Source organism: Ursus americanus, chromosome 28, assembly GCF_024610735.1.
Source record: "Ursus americanus isolate L20-20 chromosome 28, mUrsAme1.1.p, whole genome shotgun sequence".
In the NCBI taxonomy this organism is placed as follows: domain Eukaryota; kingdom Metazoa; phylum Chordata; class Mammalia; order Carnivora; family Ursidae; genus Ursus; species Ursus americanus.
Window position 1 is genome coordinate 27288842 of NC_142154.1, and position 18259 is coordinate 27307100.

The 18259-nt window shown below is 38.6% G+C and overlaps 1 protein-coding gene across 8 annotated transcripts in view; it reads right to left on the bottom strand.

Annotated features, from left to right (window-relative positions):
• Positions 1-18259, bottom strand: part of SCAPER (S-phase cyclin A associated protein in the ER) — a 514000-nt gene that overhangs the window by 341970 nt on the left and 153771 nt on the right. For all 8 annotated transcript variants that reach the window (XM_045795116.2, XM_045795115.2, XM_087856756.1 and 5 more), the window contains one exon: positions 17903-18058. In XM_045795116.2, coding sequence (XP_045651072.2) covers positions 17903-18058 — 156 coding nt within the window. The remainder of the gene's footprint in view (positions 1-17902; positions 18059-18259) is intronic.

Here is an 18259-nt window from a genome sequence, read left to right on the forward strand (position 1 = left end):
ATTACTAGCTGTACTGATACATTTTCATAGTTTTATTTTTTCTGTTTTGCATCTTATATACACTTTTTATATGAGGATACTATTTGTTACATAATTAAGAAAAATTTTCAATCATGTGTTTAGAGATTTTGTTTCCATCATGGCTCCTAATACTTTTGTTCTGTTTCATTAAAATCACATGTTGACGTCTTTATCTTATCTCCAATGTCTTTCAGTATCTTTTCAAAATATCAACCTCCATATTTACAAATACAGAATTATTGGTAAATTTCAAGACTATCTTGAAATTATTATTCTTTCTTCATGGAAAGTGTATATATTATTACATCTTCATTTTCATTTAATGATATTGTTTTTCATTTCTATTACTTGTTTTTTTAAATTTGTATTTTAATCACCCAGTGCTCCAAACAAGTGCAGTCCTTAATCCCCACCACCTATATTTCACCCATCCCCCTGCCCACCTCCCCTCTGGTATCCATCAGTTTGTTATCTATTCTTAAGTCTGCTCCTTGGTTTTTCTCTCTCTTTTCTTTTCCTTTGCGCCTTTGTTTCTTAAATTCCACATGAGTGAAATCATATGGTGTCTTTCTCTGACTTATTTCACTTAGCATTATACTGTCTAGCTCCATCCATGTCATTGCAAACAGCAAGATTTCATTCTTTGTTATGGCTGAATAATATTCCATTGTATATATATATACCCTAACTTTATCTATTCATCAGTTGATGGACACTTGGGCTGCTTCCATATCTCCGCGATTGTAACGAATGCTGTTATATAGGGTATGGTGACATAACATAATAAAAAATTTAAAAAAAAAGAATGCTGTTAGGGATGCATGTTTAAATTAGTGTTTCTGTATTCTTTGTGTAAATACCCAATAATTCCATGCTGGATCAGAGGGCAGTTTCATTTTTAACATTTTTTGGGGGGTTGGGAAAAGAGCATGAGAGTGAGTGGGGAAGGAGGGGGAAAGGGAGAGAGAACCTTAAGCAGGCTCCACACCCAACATGGAGCCCGATGCAGGGCTTGATCTCATGACCCTGAGATCATGAAATCAAGAGTTAGACGCTTAACTGACTGAGCTACCCAGGCACCCCCATTTTTAACTTTTTGAGGAATCTCCATGCTATTTTCCAGAATGGCTGCACCAGTTTGCATTGCCACCAACAGTGCAAGAGGGTTTCTTTTTCTCCACATCCTCACCAACAACTGTTGTCTCTTGTGTTGTTGATTTTAGCCATTCTGACAGGTGTGAGGTGGTATCTTAATGTAGTTTGACTTGTATTTCCCTAACAATGAGTGATGATAAACATATTTTCATGTTCATCTTCTGCTCATAGACTATTTGTTTTTTGGGTGTTGAGTTTTTTAAGTTCTTTATACATACGTGTGTGTGTGTGTGTGTGTGTGTGTGTGTGTGTGTGTGTACGATGTTAACCCTTCGTGAATCTGTCATTTGCAACTACCTTCCCCCATTCCATAGGTTGCCAACACAGATTTTTTTTTTAAAAAGATTTTATTTATTTGAGAGAGAGAGAGATAGCCAGAGAGAGGGAACACAAGCAGGGGAGTGGGAAAGGAAGAAGCAGGTTCCCAGTGGAGCAGGGAGCCTGACGTGGGGCTCGATCCCAGGACCCTGAGCCGAAGGCAGACGCTTAACGACTGAGCCACTCAGGCGCCCCCAGATTTTTTTAATAGCAAAGAAATCTGAATTTAAGAGAAAAACTCTTTTGTTTATATTTTCTTCATTGGAGATGATTTTATGTGCCAGGTTTGATTGTTTTTAGTCTTAACTTAAAGAGTTTTTGAGATCTTAGAGACATAACTTCCACATATTATGCTTACTCAGTAACATGAAATAACTATAACCAGTCTGTGAATAGTATACCTGACATAAATTTATTTAAAAATCTAACTGCATGCCTCCAGCAGTCTGTAATCTGCCACACATGCCTTCCTGAAATCAGTACATACCTTTAATTCCCACTCCCTTCCTGCCCTGGACACCCCCCCTCAAAAAAAACCTTAAAACAAAAATAATGTAGGGACTTTGTGGCTTAATAGTTTAAAAAGATTTCCTTCCACTGGGGTAGATAGGGCTTGTTGCACATAATGAAGTTACTGTAGTCGGCACAATTAAGCATTAGAAGTATTCACATGGCTCCTCACTGTTCTCTCAACAGGAACTGCTTTAGTATTTTTTTCTGTCATTTATTGGGCACTAACTATGCTAAACACTTTGCTAAGTCCTTACTTATATTAGTAATTTTGATATCACAACAAACTGGGGCTCACAAAGGCAAAATGACTTGCAGAAGGCTATACAGGTAGTAGTTACAAGAACCTAGATCAGTGTATTCCATTAATCGGCTGTGTGAACTACCTGGGAAATGGGGATGAATTGAAAAAAAATATCAATACAATCAAAACCATAAGAAACAACAGGTGTCAGCAAGCATGTGGAGAAAAAGGAACCGTCCCTCTTGCACTGCTGGTGGGAACACAAACTGATACAGCCATTCTGGAAAACAATATGAAGATTCCTAAAAAGATAAAAATAGAACTACCCTCTGATCCAGCAATGCTCTATTGGGTATTTACCCCCAAAATACAAAAACACTATTTCTTTTTTTTTTTTAATGATTTTTTATTATATTATGTTAGTCACCATACAGTACATCCCCGGTTTCCGATGTAAGGCTCGATGATTCATTAGTTGTGTATAACACCCAGTGCACCATGCAATACGTGCCCTCCTTACTACCCATCACCAGTCTATCCCATTCCCCCACCCCCCTCCCCTCTGAGGCCCTCAGTTTGTTTCTCATAGTCCATAGTCTCTCATGTTTCATTCCCCCTTCTGATTACCCCCCCTTTCTTTATCCCTTTCTTCCCCTATTGATCATCCTAGTTCTTATGTTCCATAGATGAGAGAAATCATATGATAGTTGTCTTTCTCTGCTTGACTTATATCACTTAGCATTATCTCCTCCAGTACCATCCATGTTTTAGCAAATGTTGAGAACTCGTTCTTTCTGATAGCTGAGTAATATTCCATTGTATATATGGACCACAACTTCTTAATCCAGTCATCTGTTGAAGGGCATCTCGGTTCCTTCCACGATTTAGCTATTGTGGACATTGCTGCTATGAACATTGGGGTGCATATGGCCCTTCTCTTTACTACGTCTGTATCTTTGGGGTAAACACCCAGTAGTGCAATGGCTGAATCATAGGGTAGCTCAATTTTTAACTTTTTAAGGGACCTCCACACTGTTTTCCAGAGTGGCTGTACCAACTTGCATTCCCACCAACAATGTAGGAGGGATCCCCTTTCTCCACATCCTCTCCAACAATTGTTGTCTCTTTCCTTGTCTATTTTTGCCATTCTAACTGGCGTAAGGTGGTATCTCAGTGTGGTTTTGATTTGAATTTCCTTGATGGCTAATGATTTTGAACATTTTTTCATGTGTCTGTTAGCCATTTGTATGTCTTCATTGGAAAAGTGTCTGTTCATATCTTCTGCCCATTTTTTGATTTGTTTATTTGTTTCTCGTGTATTGAGTTTGAAGTTCTTTGTAGATCTTGGATACCAGTCTTTTCTCTGTAGTGTCATTTGCAAATATATTCTCCCATTCCGTGGGCTGCCTCTTAGTTTTTCTGACTGTTTCCTTGGCTGTGCAGAAACTTTTAATCTTGATGAAGTCCCATAAATTCATTTTATCTTTTGTTTCTCTTGCCTTTGGGAGTGTATCATGAAAAAGGTTGCTTTGGCCAATGTCGTAGAGGTTGGTGCCTATGCTGTCATCTAGAATTTTGATGGATTCCTGTTTAACATCGAGGTTTCATCCATTTGGAGTTTATTTTTGTGTATGGTGTGAGATAGTGGTCAAGTTTCATTCTTTTGCATGTAGCTGTCCAATTTGCCCAGCACCATTTATTGAAGAGACTTTTTCCCACCGGATGTTTTTTCCTGCTTTATCAAATATTAGTTGCCCAAAGAGCCGAGGGTCCATTTCTGGGCTCTCTATTCTGTTCCATTGGTCTATGTGTCTGTTTTTGTGCCAGTACCATGCTGTCTTTGTGATCACAGCTTTGTAGTACAGCTCGAAATCCGGCATTGTGATGCCCCCAGCTTTGTTTTTCCTTTTCAACAGTTCCTTGGAGATTTGGGGCCTTTTCTGGTTCCATACAAATTTAAGGACTATTTGTTCCAGTTCTTTGAAAACTGTCCTCGGTATTTTGATCGGGATAGCATTGAAAGTGTAGGTTGCTCTGGGTAGCATGGACATTTTAACTATGTTAATTCTTCCGATCCATGAGCATGGAATATCTTTCCATCTTTTTATGTCTTCCTCAATGTCTTTCAAGAGTGATTTATAGTTTCTAGAATATAGGTCCTTTACGTCTCTGGTTAAGTTAATTCCAAGGTAACGTGTGGTTTTTGGTGCTATTGTAAATGGGATGGATTCCCTAATTTCTCTTTCTTCGGTCTCGTTATTCGTGTATAGAAATGCAACTGATTTCTGAGCATTGATTTTGTATCCCGCCACGTTACTGAATTGCTCTATAACTTCTAATAGTTTGGGAGTGGCTTCTTTTGGGTTTTCCATATACAGTATCATGTCATCTGCGAAGAGAGACATTTTGACTTCTTCTTTGCCGATTTGAATACCTTTGATCCCTTTTTGTCGTCTGACTGCTGTTGCAAGGACTTCTAGTACTATGTTGAATAATAGTGGCGAGAGTGGGCATCCTTGTCGAGTTCCTGATCTTAAGGGAAAGGCTTCCAGCTTTTCCCCATTGAGAATAATATTTGCAGTAGGCTTTTCATAGATGGCTTTTATGATATTGAGAAATGTACCTTCTATTCCTACACTCTGAAGGGTTTTAATTAGGAAAGGATGCTGTATTTTGTCAAATGCTTTTTCGGCATCAATTGAGAGGATCATATGGTTCCTGAGTTTTTTCTTGTTGATATGATGTATCACGCTGATTGATTTGTGAATATTGAACCACGCTTTCATCCCAGGTATGAATCCCACTTGATCGTGATGGAATATGGACGCCAAAATCCTCAACAAGATCCTGGCTAATAGAATCCAACAGTACATTAAAAACACTTTTTCAAAAGGATACAAGCACCCCTATGTTTATAGCAGCACTCTTTACAATAGCCTAGATATGGAAACAGCCCAAGTGTCCACTGACTGATGAGTGGATAAAGAAGATGTGGTGTATATATATACACGTGTGTGTGTGTGTGTGTAATGGAATATTATTCTTTCATAAAAAGGAATGAAATCCTACCATTTACAATGACATGGATAGAGCCAGAAAGTATAACGCTAAGCGAAATGTCAGTCAGAGAAAGACAAATACCATATGATTTCACTCACATTTGGGACTTAAGAATCAAAACAAATGTGCACAGGAAAAGAGAGAGAGAAAAACCAAGAAACAGATTATTAACTAAAGAGAACCAACTGATGGTTACCAGAAGGGATGGGTGGGTTACCAGTGGAGTGGGGGGGATTAAGAAGTGCACTTATGATGAGCACTGGGTGATGTATGAAATTGTTGAATCACTATATTGTACACCTAAAACTAATATAACACTGTATGTTAAATGAAATTAAAGTAAAAGCTTTAAAAAATCTCTATTATGTCTGAAAACACGTTTCACAATAAAATGCAAAAGACTTAGGCACTAAATACAAAGAATTAAATAGAACTTTTCACTTATTTTGTAAACCAAAAGTGTTAAAATATACTTTCAAAAATTATAAAATGGTCTTATAAATAAAATATGTGTATACATATTTTTAGTGTATGTGCAACGTAGCCAAGTTCACTGTGTAAATATGTCAACTTGGTGATTTTATTCATGTGTATAAGACATACTCCAACAATGAAAAAACAGGAATAATTGGACTTCAAACAATATTCAATCTTTTAATTTTTGTTTTTAATTAATAGAAAAAGAAAAGTAAGCATCTCACACAGGACAGGAGCTCCATAAATACCTGTTATATAAAGCATAACTTTATAAAATATAGGGAGAGGGAAAAGACGGCGGAGGAGTAGGGGACCCTTTTTTCAGCTGGTCCCGTGATCGAGCTGGATATCTACCAGACCATCCTGAACACCCACAAAATCAGCCTGAGACGCAGGAAGATACATCTGGATCTCTACAAAGAACATCTCCAGCACTGAGTACTGAGGTATGAAGTGGGGAGCCGATAATCTGCGTACAGATGTCGAAAGATAAACGGAAAGGAGAGGGAGCTGCCACGCTGGGGCGCCAGGAAGCAGTAGCCACCTGCACTAGGGAGTGGGACAGACTCGCGGACCAGCACCCACAAGAAAGCAGACTGAGACCATGAGCCCAGGAATGCGCGCGTGACCAGACTGAAAACTGGAGCTCCAGAGCGCTCACTAGAACTGGACTGATACCAGGAGCTTGAAACCTCACACGTGTCCAAACTGAAAATCGGAGACCCGAGAGCACACTCGAACTAGACTAAAACCAGGAGCATGGGAGCATGTGACCAGACTGAAAACCGGAGCTCCGGAGTGCTAACTGGAATGGACTGATACCGGGAGCTCAGGAGCGCATGCGCGACCAGACTGAAAACTGGAGCTGCAGAGGGTGTGGGAACCACAATGAAACAGGGCGCTAGGGAGCATGCCCGGAAACCAGGGCGGCTGGCGGTGCTAGAAGCACAAAGGACAGTGACGTGCCAGCCCTGAAAGCAAGGGCTGGGAGAGTGGCTGTGGGGCGCACATCCCAGGATGCTGCCAGGTTTTTAGCAGCACCGACGGAAACATAGTTAAAGTGGCCAGGAGAGCTCAGTGGAGCAAGGAGTGCGATCTCTCTGTTCTGAGACAGAGGCTAGGATATGGCCACTGCTGCTCTGACTCTCAGAAGAGTCACAGAAAACCACCGGGGAAAGCTGTGAGAGAACAAAAGCCCAGAAATGCCAGTTCACATTCTGCCCATCCCCATCCACCCTTGCAGGGGACGGGGCAACTATAACCAAACTGGGTTGCCTCAGTATCAGTGCGGCAGGCCCCTCCCCCAGAAGGCAGGCTGAAAAATCAAGAAGCCCACATCCCTAAGGTCTCTATAAAACAAGCGCACACTGTCTGGGTCCTGGTCAATAATTTGGGCTCTGGGCAACCCCACAACCTCTCCTCATTAGAATGACAAGGAGGAGGAACCCTCAGCAAAGAAAAGACACAGAGACTGTGGCCTCTGCCAAAGAACTGATGGATATAGATATAACCAAATTGTCAGAAATGGAATTCAGAACAATAACGGTCAAGATGATATGTAGACTTGAAAAAATATTAACGAAAACATTAACGAGAATATAGACTCTCCAACGGCGGAAATGAGAGCGAATCTGGCAGAAAGTAAAAATGTTATGAATCAAATGCAGTCTAAACTAGACTCTCTGATGGCCATTGTAAATGAGGTAGAAGAGTGAATTAGTGAATTGGAAGATGTGATGGTAGAAGAGAAAGTAACAACGGAAACTTAGCTGAAAAAAATCCAATCTCAAGAATGTAGATTAGGGGAGATTACTGACTCAATGAAACATTCCAAAGTCACACTCATTGGCATCCCTGAGGGGGTGGAGAAAGAGAGAGGTCTAGAAGTGATATTAGAACAAATTGAGGCTGAGAACTTCCCTAATCTGGCAAAGGAAATAAGCATCCATGTCCAAGAGGAAGAGAGGACCCCTCCCAAGATCAATGAGAACAGACCTATACCATGTCACATCATAGTGCATTTCGCAAATATTAGATCGCAGGATACAGTCTTGAAAGTGGCCAGGCGGAAGAAAATTCATAGGTACAGAGGTAAAAATATCAGAAAAACGTCAGACCTGTCTACAGAGACCTGGCAGGCTAGGAACAGTTGGCAGTGTATTTTCAAAGCTCTAACTGAGAAGAACATGCAGCCAAAGATACTTTCTCCAGCAAGGCTGTCATTCAGAATTGATGGAGAGATAAGGACCTTCCAAGACCGGCAGAAACTGGAGGAATATGTTCCCACCAAGCCAGCCCTACAAGAGATATTAAGGGGGGTTCCATAAAAGTAAAAAGGCCCCAAGACTGATACAGAACAGAAATTTACAATCTATAGAAACAAAGACTTTACAGGCAACATGGCATCATTCAAATCATATCTCTCAATAATCACTCTCAATGTGAATGGCCTAAGTGCTCCCATAAGATGCCACAGGGTTGCAGATTGGATAAAAAGACATGACCCATCCATTTGCTGTCTACAAGAGACTCATCTTGAACCTAAAGATACATCCAGCCTGAACGTGAAGGCATGGAAAAACATTTTTCATGCCAATGGACCTCAAAAGAAAGCTGGGGTAGCAATTCTTACATCAGACAGATTAGATTTTAAACTAAAGACTGTAGTTAGAGATACAGAAGGACACTATATTCTTCTTAAAGGATGTATCCAACAAGTGGATATGACAATTATAAATATATATGCCCCCAACAGGGAAGCAGCAGGATACACAAGCCAAATCTTAACCAGAATAAAGGGACATATAGATAATAATACATTAATAGTAGGGGACCTCAACACTCCACTATCAGCAATAGACAGATCACCTAAGCAGAAAATCAACAAAGAAACAACAGCTTTGAATGACATACTAGACCAGATGGACCTCATAGATATATACAGAACACTAGACCCCAGAACAACAGAATACTCATTCTTTTCAAATGCACATGGAACTTTCTCCAGAATACTATATATACTGGGTCACAAAACAGGTCTCAACTGATAACAAAAGAATGAGATTATTCCTTGCATATTCTCAGAACAAAATGCTTTGAAACTGGAACTCAATCACAAGGAAAACTTTGGAAGAAACTCAAACAGAAACTAAGAACCATCCTGCTCAAGAATGATTGGGTAAACCAGCTAATTAAGAAGGAGATTAAGCAATTTTTGGAGATCAATGAAAATGAAAACATCGGTCCAAAACCTATAGGACACTGCAAAGGCAGTCCTAAGGGGAAAATACTTAGCCATTCAAGCCTCACTCAAAAGAATAGAAAAATCTAAAATGCAGTTTTTATATGCTCACCTCAAGAAGCTGGAGCTGGAACAGAAGAAAAGACCTAACCCATGCATGAGAAAGCAGCTGATCAAATTAGAGCAGAGATCAATGAATTAGAAACCGGGAGCACAGTAGAGCAGATCAACAGAACTAGAAGCTGGTTCTTTGAAAGAATAAATAAGATCGATAAGCCACTGATCAGACTTATTCAAAAGAATAGAGAAAGGACCCAAATTAATAAAATTATGATGAAAGGGGAGAGATCACGACCAACACCAATGAAATAGGAAGGTTCATTAGAAACTTTTATCAACAACTCTATGCCAATAAATTTAACAACCTGGAAGAAATGGATGCCTTCCTGGAAACCTATAAAACAGGAAGAAACTGATTATTTAAACAGACTGATTAATTATGAAGAGATTAAAGCAGTGATCAAACACCTCCCCAAGAGTCCAGGGCCTATCGGATTCCCCGGGGAATTCTACCAAACATTCAAAGAAGAAATAATACCTATTCTCCTCAAGCTCTTTCAAAAAATAGAAACAGAAGGAAAAGTACCAAACTCATTCTATGAGGCCACTATTACCTTGATCCCCAAAGCAGCCAAAGACCCCCATCAAAAAGGAGAATTACAGACTGATATCCCGGATGAATATGGACACCAAAACTCTCAACAATATCCTAGCTAATAGGAACCAACAGTATATTAGAAGGATTATCCATCATGACCACGTGGGATTCGTCCCTGGGATGCAAGGGTAGTTCAACATTCGTAAATCGATCCGTGTGATAGATCATATCAGAAAGAAAAGAGTCAAGAACCATATGAGCCTCTCAACTGATGCAGAAAAAAGCATTTGACAAAATACAGCATCTTCCCTGATTAAAACCCTTCAGAGTGTAGGGATAGAGGGTACATTCCTCAATCTCACAAAAACCATCTATGAAAAGCCTACAGCAAATATCATTCTGAATGGGGAAAAGCTGAAATCCTTTCCCTTAAGATCAGGAACACGACAAGGATGCCCACTCTCACCACTATTATTCAACATAGTACTAGAAGTCCTTGCAACAGCAATCAGATAACAAAAAGGGATAAAAGGTATTCAAATCGGCAAAGAAGTCAAATTGTCTCTCTTCGCAGATGACATGATACTGTATATGGAAAACCCAAAAGAATCCACCCCCAAATTACTAGAACTTATAGAGCAATTCAGTAATGTGGCGGGATACAAAATCAATGCTCAGAAATCAGTTGCGTTTCTATACACAAACAATGAGACTGAAGAAAAGAAAATTAGGGAATCCATTCCATTTACAATAGCACCAAAAATCATACGTTATCTCGGAATTAACTTAACCAGAGAGGTAAAGGATCTATATTCTGGAAACTACAGATCACTCTTGAAAGACATTGAGGAAGACACAAAAAGATGGAAAAATATTCCATGCTCGTGGACCAGAAGAATTAACATAGTTGAAATGTCTATGCTACCCAGAGCAATCTACACTTTCAATGCCATCCCGATCAAAATACCAATGACATTTTTCAAAGAGCTGGAATAAACAGCCCTTAAATTTGTGTGGAACCAGAAGAGGCCCCGAATCGCCAAGGAATTGTTGAAAAGGAAAAACAAAGCTGTGGACATCACAATGCCAGATTTCAAGGTATACTACATGGTACTGGCACAAAAACAGACACATAGACCAACGGAACAGAAGAGAGAACCCAGAAATGGACCCTTGGCTCTTTGGGCAACTAATCTTTGATAAAGCAGGAAAAAACATCCAGTGGAAAAAAGACAGTCTCTTCAATAAATGGTGCTGGGAAAATTGGACAGCAACATGCAAAAGAATGAAACTTGACCACTCTCTCACACCATATACAAAGAAAAACTCCAAATGGATGAAAGACCTCGATGTGAGACAGGAATCCATCAAAATCATAGAGGAGAACATAGGCTGTTACCTCTTTGACATCAACCACGGCAACTTTTTTCATGACACATCTCCAAAGGCAAGAGAAACAAAAGAAAAAATGAACTTGTGGGACTTCATCAAGATAAAAAGCTTCTGCACAAGGAAGCCAAGGAAACAGTCAAAAAAACTAAGAGGCAGCCGATGGAATGGGAGACGATATTTGCAAATGACACTACAGATAAAAAGACTAGTATCCAAGATCTACAAAGAACTTCTCAAACTCAGTACACGAGAAACAAATAAACAAATCAAAAAATGGGCAGAAGATATGAACAGACATTTTTCCAATGAAGACATACACATGGCTAACAGACACATGAAAAAATGTTCAAAATCATTAGCCATCAGAGAAATTCAAATCAAAACCAAATTGAGATACCACCTTACACCAGTTAGAACAGCAAAAATTGACAAGGTAGGAAACAACAATTGTTGAAGAGGATGTGGAGAAAGGGGATCCCTCTTACATTGTTGGTGGGAATGCAAGTTGCTACAGCCACTTTGGAAAACAGCGTGTAGGTCTCCTAAAAAATTAAAAATTGAGCTACCCTATGATCCAGCCATTGCACTACTGGGTATTTACCCCAAAGATACAGACATAGTGAAGAGATGGGCCACATGCACCCCAATGTTCATAGCATCATTGTCCACAATAGCTAAATCATGGAAGGAGCTGAGATGCCCTTCATCTGTTGAAGGTTTAAGAAGATGTGGTCCATATACACAATGGAATATTACTCAGCCATCAGACAGAACGATTACCCAACATTTGCAGCAAGATGGGTAGGAGTGGAGGAGATTATGCTAAGTGAAATAAGTCAAGCAGAGAAAGACAATTATCATATGGTTTCACTCATTTATGGAACATAAGAAATAGCAGGAACATCAGTAGGAGAAGAAAGGGAAGAATGTAGGGGGGGTGAAGAGAAGGGGGAATGAACCATGAGAGACTATGGACTCTGGGAAACAAACTGAGGGCTTCAGGGGGGGGGGGGTGGGGGAATGGGATAGGCTGGTGATGGGTATTAAGGAGGGCACACATTGCATGGTGCACTGGGTGTTACACGCAAATAATGAATCATGGAACATTACATCAAAAAGTAAGGATATACTGTGTGGTGACTAATATAACATAATAAAAAATTATTATAAAAAAAAGAAGAAAAAAAATAAAACATACCTGACCTTGAAAAGAAAAAAAAAGTTTTCAAAAACCTTGATGCGGAAATGAACATAAAGAACATCATTTAAGTTATTTTAAATCATGGTAATTGAAACGTAATTTGCAAATGGTAAAATTTTCTATTAAGGTGTACAATTACATAGGTTTTTAACAAATGGATACAGTTGTGTAACCACTGTTGCTATGAAGATACAGAATATTTCCATTATTACAAAGTTTCCCCATGTACCTTTATAGTTAGTCCATGTCACGCCCAGCCCTGGAAATTATTGACTTGATATCTACCTCTATACTTTGCCATTTCCAGAATGTAATATAAATAGAACCTTAAAGTATGCAAAAAAAAAAACCTTTATAAAATATAAATATTATAAATCTGTATACATACAAATAATGAATTAGAAAGATACCTAATTCTTCAGCCTTTTGAAACCTCTGAAACCCCATATACTTTGCTTCATAGTCAGGGATTTGTTTATGGAAGCATAAGAATAGATAATACAAATCCCTACACTTTTAGGCCTACAATTCAAATGATTAGAGCAAAGGGGCAGGCAGGATATCTAAGGAAATTGAACTTAAAACTAATGAATAATTTACGTAAGAAAAATGGCAAATTGAGAATATATGATGAAGCATTTACTTAGTATTTTACTTACAGGAAAGAAGGATCACAATTGCCTGTAATAGTTTATGGGAATGTTAAAATGTAAAAGTAGTGAAAGTAAAGGAGACAGAGGACCTTAACAATTATTTTATCTAGAGAACGTGTGGCAGTAGTGCCTTGCACATCTAGTAATGACTACACATTAAAAAAAATTTTAATTATATATATGCTATACATTACCAGTGGACTTTTCCAACATCCTATAGGTCAATTAAACGTGACAGGTTTTAAATTTTACATTGAAAATTAAATCCATAGGAAAATTCCACATTTTTAATAAAAAAAGATTCTAAACAGTCAAAAACAATTTTTAAAGTATTAGTGAGTATAGAAAATCCCTTACTACTTTCAAGAAAGAACTCCTTTCCTTTCAGCTTTAAAAAATGTTCTAATTTATCCAACAAGGGTCATCATTTTTAAATGGAATATAACTATTATATTTCAAATCTTCAGATCCACAAAATGAATCCAAAAAAAAGGAACCAAATACTTCTATTCAAAATATACAATATTACTCATCTATTTCCCCAAAAAACCCAGCTAAAGTTACCTCTTTCAGAGAACTTTACCTGACAATCCCCTTACCAACAGAGTTAATTATTCCCTCCACTGTGATACCTCTGTAGCTTACACATAGTTCCACAACACTTTCACATTGTGTGACAGGATCATGTCTTAATTATCTCTGAATTATTAATGCCTAACTGTTCCTCAAAAGTAACACATAATTTACAAAATGATTTTTATAAAATGATCCCAGAGTAACAGCGCAAAGCTGGAGACATCTCATATTAAAATTTCAAAAATTCTATTTTATTTAATCATTCAAGAGTATTAGTTAATAGAGAAATAACTTATAAATAATAAAAATAAGGGGCGCCTGGGTGACCCAGTTGTTAACCGTCTGCCTTCGGCTCAGGGCAGGATCCCAGCGTTCTGGGATCGAGCCCGGCATCAGGCTCGTCTGCTGGGAAGCCTGCTTTTTCCTCTCCCACTTCCCCTGCTTGTGTTCCCTCTCTCTCTGTCTATCTCTCTCTGTCAAATAAATAAATAAAACCTTTAAAAACAATAAATAAATAAATAAATAAATAAATAAATAAATAAATAAATAAATAAAAATTTTTGCTGCTCCTTAGAGAAGAAAAGCTGAAGTTTTTCAATAAAATCATTCTGTATTTTTTTTACCAGCTATTTTTTTTATTATATTATGTTAGTCACCATACAGTACATCATTAATTTTTGAAGTAGTGTTCCATGATTCATCGTTTGTGTACAACATCAAGTGCTCCAGGCAATACGAGGCTTAATACCCATCACTGGGCTACCCCATCCCCCCACCCACCTCCCCTCCAAAACCCTCAGTTTGTTTCCCGGAGTCCATAGTTTCTCATGGTTCATCACAACAGAGTCCCCACCCCCCCCACCCCACCCCACCCCCGCCTTCATTTTTCCCCTCCTTCTCCTAATGATCTCCCTGCTATTCCTTATGTTCCACAAATAAGTGAAACCATAAGATAATTGTTTCTCTCTTCTTGATTTATTTCACTCAGCATAATCTGTATTTTTTAACACAAATTAGCTTAGCACTCAGATTAAAATAAAACACTGAACTCAAATCAAATAGAGATCAGAGATGAATATGGAAATGTCTGCCAATGCCCACAAACAGCAAATAATCAATGAACTTTAAAAATGTATTGATATTTTATTTAATTTTTTTTATCTTTAAGTACTTTATTTAGAAGTTTTTTTTTAATGTTTTTTTATTATATTATGTTAGTCACCGTACAGTACATCCCTGGTTTCTGATGTAAAGTTCGATGATTGATTACTTGCGTATAACACCCAGTGCACCATGCAATACGTGCCCTCCTTACTACCCATCACCAGTCCATCCCATTCCCCCACCCCCCTCCCCTCTGAGGCCCTCAATTTGTTTCTCAGAGTCCATAGTCTCTCATGCTTCATTCCCCCTTCTGATTACCCTCCTTTCTTTATCCCTTTCTTCCCCTGCCGATCTTCCTAGTTCTTATGTTCCATAGATGAGAGATATTTTAACTTTCTAAAACCACCAGTAACATAAAGAAGCATGAAATATTAATAACATCTCCAATTTTTAACATAACAAAGCTCTGCAGGACCTGTTCCCTAACCCTACAGGGTAGTAGTACTCTGTATCTCCTGCATGGAATGCCTGCTTCTCATTTGCATCTGTCTCATTGTTTGCAAACCTTAGGTGAGCTATCACCTCTTCTAGGAAGCTTTCCCTGATTTTTTTCATGTTCTTGCCACTCTCAATTTGAATACAGGGTTTTCCTTTGTGCTTCCAAGAATACCTTTCCTGTTATACTGATTCTAATGGGTTATTATTTGTTTACACGTCTCTCCATTGAGAACAGCGATGTATCCTTTTCATGTCCTTGAGCCCAGCACAGCATAGGGCTTATAGTAGTTACGCAATAAATGATCACTGAATAGTGAACAAATATTGATCATAACAAAGTATATCTGCATTTATATTTGAATACTGCAAAATTTGTTCTCTACATCAAAAATGTCAAGTCCTTTTTTCTAGCCTGTGCAAAGAAGTTTCCCCCCTCTTCCCAAGGAGAAGTGCTTTGTCTTTGAAGACACTCCTAATAGTGTGAAGGCCCTTGCAGCTGGCATGCAGGTGCTCAAGGTTCCAGATGGAAACTCGCACCAACACTTGACATCAAGGCCATCCTTGTCGACTTCCAGCCCAAGCTTTCAGTTTGCCGCCCTACAAGTGAACAGCCCGCCACACCTCTCTGGGCGTCATGGCCTCTGCACCCACTCTGGTGACCCATGCCACCCAGGAAAATCACCACATGAGTAGTCCTTCCAACCCATGAGGTTGGCCTTCTCATCTCATATGGGCTTGGCGTACTCTGGTTAGTGCTGACAAATCGCGACACAGTTCAGAGACAGCAAAGCAGAAACAGTCCAGAACAGAGATCAAAACACTCATTTGCATAATCATAAACACTATGTGAATCATATGTCATCATATTTGAATAATAATGTAAGAGTCATATACAGCAAATATACATACATACATATACATGGTTGTATATGAGTACTTGTGCATGTATGTATATATGTGTGTATTTATACATGCATGTATATATGTAAAATACTTCCTTTTCCAAGACAATGTGAAATTATATTTGTGTTCATTTCTTTTCCTTTTTAGCTTTTCTAACCCCTGGCTGTAAAACGTAAAATGCGTGTGTGTGTGTGTGTGTGTGTGTGTGTGTTTATATATATGTATATGCTTATATATGTATGAATGTATATGTCCTAGTCACATATTTCCTAAACTACTTCACTTTTTTAAGTGTTGGTCTTAATGTGCCATAGCAACTGATAAGAGAGATGGTAACTGTATTTGGTTTACAATCTGAGTAGAAATGCCAAGTCATGGATGAGCCTAGAGAAATCATCCTCTTTCTTAAATAAATCGAGTACTTCTATGGCCTCAAAATCTCTCTGTGGACCTCTACTCAAAAGCAAACTCAGAGCCGTACCATCTTTTCAGTGTGAACAAACTGTAGCTTCTATCTTATATGGAGGTGCGTGTTCACATTTGAGGATGTTTTCTACCTCAAAAAAATCATCCCCCTCCTCTAAAAACATTTATTTTTCTAATACAGTCTTCGATACAAATATAATTTGAATTCAGAATACATACTTGATGTGACTGAGAACTTTAGCACATTTTTGGAATAATTTACCAGACATTACACTTTGGCAATGGGCTCCTTTTAGTGGATTTACTCAGCCTTTTGTGGTGGGAAAATTGAGAAAGCACTGAATATGGGAAAGACACAATCACAGGGTGTACCCTGTTTGCTGGTCTGTCACTAAGTGTCATTGAGCTAAGTTTCAACTGTGAGTTGTAGGAAAAGGATGGTGATGTCTGTGATTGTGGGGAGGGCTGGTCATCTGCTGATGGTTGCGTCTGACTGTTGGAACAGTTTTGTATCTGTTCAACAAATTCATTGCAGCATTACTGATCACCTGTGTATGGGTTTATTCTTTGAATTCTCTCTCAAACTGGTTGTTAACATCTTACTGAATCCCTCACCATTTAATTGACTTGAATAAAATCTTTGACATCAGTTTAAAAAAAAAGAAGTCAAGTCCTAAAAGAGTCTTATGGGCAAGACTTTCTACTGAAGAAGATCTAAAATAGTTTTTAAATACCAGTACAATTTATGTGTTAACCTTTCTTCCTATCCCAAAATGGTAGCTAAATTACGGTTTACTACAGAGGACAAAAGCTAAGCAATTAAAGTATCCGATGATACTGTCCAGTAAAAGACAGGTATTCCTTGTCATAAGCATAAAGACTGCCCAGTTCTGTAAGGCTACATATACTGGTTCAAACACAATCCTTTTTTAAGTGGAAGAGAAGGAGCATATTCTTACAAAACCCAATTAGCAAAAAATAATCATCTGTCCAAAGCAATTTAGTCTTCATCTGATTGAGGACAGAGATTCAAACTCTATGACTGCTATGTATTGATGAAAGCACTGATTATCTTATCTGAAGGAGTACACCTTGTCTTTTGGCAATCAGACTTCATGTTTCCAGGTGCTATAGTAAACCATGCACCCTTGGGTCAGAGACTAGGTTTTTGTTTGTTTGTTTTAAGATTTTCTTTATTTGACAGAGAAAGAGACAGCCAGCGAGAGAGGGAACACAAGCAGGGGGAGTGGGAGAGGAAGAAGCAGGCTCCCAGCAGAGGAGCCTGATGTGGGGCTCCAACCCAGGATTCCGGGATCACGCCCTGAGCCAAAGGCAGACGCTTAACGACTGAGCCACCCAGGCGCCCCCAGAGACTAGGTTTTAACCCTTTTTTGGATTCTCAGCACACAGCTCAGAGCCTAGGATATGGCAAATGGCAGTAACTGCTTGCCAAATAAAATTTTACCTGAACAGCTTCATCACGTGCTTGTTTTTCTTCCTGTCGTCGCTGACGTTCTTCCTGTAACTCATTAAGCCTCTGCTCATATTCCTTCAATTTTGATAAGACATCATGGCGCTTATTCTGGGCTTCAAGGGTATTTATGAAGGCAATTTCATTTACCTTCAATAAAAACAAAGAAAGTGAGTATCAAATCAAGTTAATTCTAAGACACACCACAAAAATAAGAAACCTAACAGCAGTATGTCATAGTAATATAAACCACTAATAAGGCATAAAACAAAAAGAGTCTTTTCTTTTAATATTTGCCTCAAAAATGGATAGTAATCCAGTGTATATAAGAAACCTACAGGCCTTAGTAAG